Here is a 6,608-nt window from a genome sequence, read left to right on the forward strand (position 1 = left end):
AGGGGTCAGACCGCAGGGTGGCACTTTCCAGAAGTACAAGGTATGATGACAGGTTATAGGGTGTTCGTTTTGTGCAGAGTTAGATGAGATGTTTCTAAATACTTGTGTATGGAACAAAGGCATATAGGTCAGAATTCCAAAGTCTATCTCAGCTAAATTAGTAAAGCAAAAGAATACTTTGACATAGGACCAGAGGATGGCACAAATGCTTATGTTGTTGGACTCCCATGTACTCGACCGTGGTTTGAGTCCTATACCTGGCATGACCATCCCCCTGGGGAGTGATTTCTCTCCTTCTGTCTGTCTGTCTCTGTCTCTACAGCAAGTGCACACACTCTATAGCAAAAATCTCTCTTAAATAAAAAAAAGAATAGTTCGACCAGCAATGGCAATATACCAAGTTTGATTGTTTCTTCCCTAAGCACTGCCAACAGGGGTTCGATGAAAAATAAACAAAATGAAACAAAAAGCCCAGCCTCTCCAGGACCCCAGGTCCTCCCTCTGTTCCAACAATACCTTCTCAGGACCTCCTGGCAGGGTTCTGCCCAACCTGCAGTGCCGGCACTTACCAGGAGAGGGCGGCTGGAGCTTGGGCTGCTTCTTGGCATCCCCGGTGCTGAAGACTTCTGGCGGGGGCTCCTCCCCTCGTTCGATCTTGCACTCGAAGGCAAACAGGTACTGGATATACTGCTTTTTTAGGGAGCTTGCTGCGCTGCTTGAAGTGCCAACATTTAGGTTGGTTGCCAGCTCACGCCACTTCTTGTTTTTATTAACCTATGGGAAAAAAAAGGTAGATCATTGGTTTGCAGCGAAGTGGCTTGTTTAAAGCCAGGAGACAAAAAAAAAAAAAGCACTTAATGTCTTGGTTTACTTTTTTCCATTTGCCCCTTTTAACTAATGCTCATTACTCCCACACAGCAGTGCACAGACAGCATTTACAGCTATAAAACCATTAGGGAACCTGCTGATAGCGACATAACAGCCTGGCTCGTGGGGGCTCTTCCGCCTGCTGCACCACCCGGTGCCTCGTGCCCTTCTGGGCTGGTGCTGCTCAGAGCCTGCGATTTCTCACAGGTGAATGTACACTCCTGCTCACCCCACCTCTAGGTACAGAATAACAAAGGCATCTAGAAACTAATTGTAAAAGCAACAATAGAATTCTTACAATTTCAGTGCCTGAGCATAGATGTGAATGAGTTCCCCATAGCAAGTGAAAGCTCCAGAAATGAGCCTGGAGACCTGGGCTGTATCCGCCATCCTCCAGCTGAGGCTTTCTGTGGTGCTGGGCAGAGGCGAATCAGGCCACTTGACCAACAGCTCCGGATGAGGAGCCTACTGCGAGGCCATCACCCCCTGGCAGGGCTCTGTGAGGCTGCCAGGCCTGGTCACCGTGCAGGGCCACACCCTCCTGCAGGTGGTGGTGTTGGGGGTGCTCCCACTTAAGCCTAGGCTGGAGATAACACGATGCAAAAAGAGCAGAGAAAAGAAAGACAGAGGCCCCGCAATGCTACTGAGAGGGCTGAGGCTTCGTGTCAGCCTTGTGATCCTCACTGGGAACAGGAATGGCAGGCGAGTGCATGTGAGGGCTTGTACATGATCGGGAGGTTTCACCGTCCATGTACTCTGTGTTGAGTACATGGTAAGGGTTAAGGGGATCGTGTTTTTAATGAAATAGTAAATTCCCAGGTTCAGACTTTCTTACACACTCTCACTGTCCACTTCCTCAGTACCAAACGTGCATACCAAGCTGTGCGATGCTCAGGGACGCTCTCACCTTCTCCGCACTTAACCCGAGGCTGCACATGGGAGCCTGAGGAAATAGGGGTCGCGCTGAGAGGGAGGCTCTGAGCTGCTGGTGAGTGGCTGCAGCACCTGCCCAGTGACTTCTGGTCCCACCAGAGGAGCAAGCCAGGGCCACCTGCTGCATCCAAGGAACCCTCCTTAGCTGAGCCAGGGCTCCTGGCTGCAGCCCCACCAGGTTAAACACACCCCGGAGACAGGGGACAACCAGCAGCATCTACATTGCTTTGGTTTCCTAGCTGGTTTAGCAGTTGTGGGGACTCCAAACTCTGTCACTGCAGGGAGGGAAGGTCAGGGAGCTTGGGCTCTGAGGGGCAGGGCAGGTGGGGGAGACCAGGGTTCCGAGGGTCAGGTGCGGGAGCCCGGGTTCCGAGGGGCAGGTGCGGGAGCCTGAGCTCTGATGGGCAGGTGGGGGCATGGTACCTGCCAACCCCACCTGTGGAGGCCACCACTTGCGGTGGTCTGTGCACCAGATGGTGCAGAGCCCTGAAGCTCCAGCTGCAGATCTTGGTTCCTCAGGGGTGCTGCACCCAGAGAGAAGACCAAGGACACAGCCAGCCCTCCTGTGTTCCCCACAGCTGCCACCCTGAAACCGTGGTCAGCACTCCATGATACTGCTGATTGGATGGCCCACCAGGGATCCCAGTGCTCCAGCAGGTGTGGGTGCCCTCCGACGCCCGCGAGAGCACAGGCCCAGGCAGTCTCCTTTCACTGATCTGGGGTGGAGACCGCTGAAGCTCCCACAAGGCCCTATGGTATGGCGAGGCTGAGTTTGTGGAGGACGGGAAGAGGCCATGCCATGGAATCTTCGGCCCTGGCCCTGCAAGTGGCCCAGGGACACTGCTGGACAGTGTGCTGTTTGTACAGCATGTTGATACACAAGAGTCTCCTTGTCTACTTTGGGGGCCAGGGACCCTGCGTCTGACGGGCATTCAGAACGACAGAGGCTACAGTGCGGCATAGTCGGCCGCCAGCAGGTCCACACCAGCTGGCTCCTCACGCACTCGGGCCAGGGAGCACAGCACGGGCTGCTGCACCGCAGCAGCCAGTGCCCTGAGTTCTGTACCCTAGGCCTCCCTGCCCACGGGAGCCGGCCCTGCAGAAGGCCTGCACTGGCCCGCCTCTTTGTCCGGGGGCTGAAGCTGGTTTATGAGCATGACTTGATTTTCTTAGTAAGTTTCATGAGGGAAACAGTGAATGTGCTTTATATTGGACCCTGAGAATTAATTCAGTCATTTGCAAAAACATTTCTGGAGTACCGACTATATGACTCTAGAGAATTCCAAAGCTAAAGGGAACCTAAGGAAGAGTCTAGTCTGTCTTATTTTAAACATGAGGAAATTGCGGTCCAAGCAAATGATCCGCAGAGGTCTCGCTGTGAGCCGATGGCAGAGGCAGGGTTCCCTATGCTCCTCCCCTCTAGCCCAGACATGGTCCCAGGAAGACGACTTTCTACAAGTTTAGCCTTGCCTTTGAGAGAGAGAAAACAAAACCAAAACCAAAAACCAAAACCAGTCCATTTTGCAAAGAAAGTCACTGTAAGAACAAATTTATGATGTGTCCTTATTCATTTCTTTCTTCCTTCCTTCGGTCACTCCTACCTGTGCCAAACCCCCGATCTCTTTGACGCAGACGTAGAGTCGGAAGAGATCCAAGGGCTTCTTGCCCACCGCAGGCAGACTGGAGACGGGGGAGCCCCTCTCCTCCATGAAGGTGAGGTACCGGTCAACCCAGAGCTTCCTCTCCGGCTCGTTGCCCAGCTCGTACACCTTCGTGATCTTCTCCCCAGTGGTAGTGGAGGAGCTGGACTTCTAGAGCCCAGGAGTGATATGTGGAGATGAGGTGGGGGTGGGCAGAGGGAAGGGAAAAAGGCGAGAAAAAAGTAATGAGCTAACGAATACCAGAAGAGAAGTGGTTAAAAACTACTGCTATCACACAACCATTAGGAACGAAGGCTACTAGTTCAGGCACAAATGATACATTCTCTTAATTAAGAATTCACTTGGACTTTAAATACGGGGCCCAAACTCCCCCTTTAAAACACTTAAAAAAGAAAGAACCAAAAATACCACAGCCTTTTCTTATACTGATATATGCGTTGAATCCCAGAAGGCAAGATTCCAATAATACCTCATGTCATTTTTTTTTTTTCTTAAATAAAAGAGTGCTAGCTCAGGACTGATGACGGCGATTTAAAGATTTTACACGTCATCTTGCAGAGCCCCCCAACTAAACAGACTCTACTCTTCCTTGTAAAAACAAAAACAGTCGGCTAAGTGTGCATTCACTGAAACTCCAAGTTCCTTCCCTGAAGGGAGAGCAAACGCTTGGTGTTCCTTAGAAACCTAGGGTGGGTCAGATCCCAAGGTGAGAGCGGATTGCTCCACGTCTGATCGAGAGCTCAGCTTGAAGTGATGGCCAGAGTCTGACAGCTCCTCAGGAGGATCGGCTTCCCCTACTTAAGACTTCTGCAACTTCTCTGTCAAGGGAACGGCTATTAGATAATTATTTTAATAGACTTTCTAATCTATGTCAAATAGAGGAAGAAACAGAGTCCACAGTTTAATCACGTGCTGGTTCGTATCTCTGCGTACCTACAGACTTTGCTGCACATGTGTTTACATGCTCATGTAATTTATTCTGATGCTCTGATTCTTGGTATTTCATGGGTCTGCTTATTCCAATTATCTGAAAAGGTCAGAAGCTGCAGTTTCTGCCCACCTGGGGCCCACCCTCTGGACTGCAAGGCGTGGGCAGGTTACACTGTGAGCATGAAACTCCTCATCTGTCTCTCTCTTTCCTTTATCTCTGTTTTCATGGTATCTGTGCTCTTGTTATCCTGGCAGCAGTGTGGTCACCGTGCAGGCACGTCTCTGCTCTCAGCAAAGATTTCCTCAGAATAATCCTTTACTTTGTCTATTCATGAGTATTGGTAAGGTTCTCATTTTAAAATATAGGTACAGCCATTAATTTAGACAGATCTCTTAAGTTTTTTCCTTTTCTTTATTTAGCTAAATACAATTTTAAACATTTCTGAATGTGTGTGTGGTAAGTAACATGACTGTCGTTGAGGCTGGATGTTTGTTTTTGTAAAAAAAAATTTTTATTGTTTGCTATAGGGCACATATGCAGAGACAGAGACAGAGACAGAGAGAGAGAGAGAATGAGAAATCGTCCCTAGTGGGGGAGACCGGTGGCCATCAAGCACTCCCTCAGAACACATATACCCAGTGTTTCTTTTTTCTTTTCTTTTTTTTTTGGAGAGGTTTTTGCTATAGGGCGCGTGTGCTCACCAGACAGACAGAGAGAGACATAGAGACAGAAAGCGAGAAATCACCCCCCCAGGGGGGATGGTCATGCCGCAATCCCTTCTCCTCCATTCTCCTCTCGGGATCTTGGGCACGCACGCACACGCGCCCGGCGTGAGTTCTAAGCCACCGGGTCCGGGACACGAACCATGGTCGACTACGTGGGAATCCAGCAACATAGCCATTACGCTAACTGCTGATTCCCTACCCAGTGTTTCTTAAACTTCCAGGTCTGGGACTTGAATCACACAGCTAGCCCCATGGGATGCAGCCACCTCCACCACGCCATCTACTGGCCCGTGGATGCTGCCTCGTGTATTAGCAGAAGGATCGCACAAGCCAGGGCTCTGACAAAGTATGCCGGAGAGTAAAACTCACAAGGCCTGTGAAGTGGCCACTTTCCTGCTCACTAGCATGTAATTCTCCGAAGAGATTTTGACAGACATTTTAAGCCTTCAGCTCTAGAATTATGAGGCAAAAAATCTTAGTATTAGATATACAAAAATGGGCAATACGGTTGATAAAAAAAGGTAGATGCTATGAGGAAAAAATAGCATGATCTTTAGAATTCACATTGGTGTTGAGGTTAAACTTCAAGTTACTTAAAAATTACTTTAGAGGGGGGCCAGCAGGTGACATGGAAGTTAAGGTGTGGGGCTCCCACATAGCTGACCATAGTTTGAGTCCTGGACCCAGCAGCTTGAAACTCACACCGGGTGTGCATGTGTGACCGAAATCCTGAGAAGAGAATGGAGGAGGAGGGACTGTGGCCTGGACATCCTCCCGGGGGGGTGGGGAGGAGTGATTTCTCACTTTCTCTCTCTCCGTCTCTCTCTGTGTGTCTCTGGTGAACACAACTGCCCTACAGAAAAACATCTTTAAAAATAAAAAAAGAAACACGTTTAAAAAATTATTTTAGATCTATAGCTTAAAAATATACATATAGGGACCACCATATAGCATAATGGTTAAGTTGTGGGTCTCCCAAGTAGTCGACCGTGGTTCAAGTACTGAACCTGGTGACTTGAAACTCAGGGTAAGTGCGTGTGCATGCGTGCCCAAATCGTGAGAGGAGAATGGAGGAGAAGGGATTGTGGCATGCTCATCCCCCCTGGGGGGTGATTTCTCGCTTTCTGTTTCTCTGTTTCTTCGGTGAGCTATACCCTATGTACACTCAGAATATGGGAAATAGTATATATACAAATGGTTTCCTATGTATTTATGCTGAAAGAGTACCTGACTAGAAAAAACTGTTCTAAAGACACTACACCAAGTTCTCATATGATAACACCACTCCAGAAGATCTGCCAACATTAGCAGGATTGTTGTTATCAGGAAGTTTCTAAATCCTACTGCTGAATTCTTTTAGGTGAGGAATACTAAAAAAAAAAAATGAGTTCATTGTTTTCCAAAGGTGAAAGTTTGAAATAACGACACGAGGAAAAAAGTGCTACCATCTATAATCAACTTAAATAAAAAATAAACTCCCTTGCATTTCAT

General features: G+C 48.8%; 1 protein-coding gene across 1 annotated transcript in view; it reads right to left on the minus strand.

Moving 5' to 3' along the window:
* Positions 1–6,608, minus strand: part of ARID1B (AT-rich interaction domain 1B) — a 107,714-nt gene that overhangs the window by 27,771 nt on the left and 73,335 nt on the right. Inside the window, exons 7-8 of the mRNA XM_027774692.1 lie at positions 3,402–3,611; positions 570–774 (exon numbers count right to left, since the gene is read on the minus strand). Coding sequence (XP_027630493.1) covers positions 570–774; positions 3,402–3,611 — 415 coding nt within the window. The remainder of the gene's footprint in view (positions 1–569; positions 775–3,401; positions 3,612–6,608) is intronic.

The sequence above is a fragment of the Tupaia chinensis genome, unplaced genomic scaffold (genome assembly GCF_000334495.1).
Source record: "Tupaia chinensis unplaced genomic scaffold, TupChi_1.0 Scaffold000468_1, whole genome shotgun sequence".
Taxonomy (NCBI): Eukaryota; Metazoa; Chordata; class Mammalia; order Scandentia; family Tupaiidae; genus Tupaia; species Tupaia belangeri.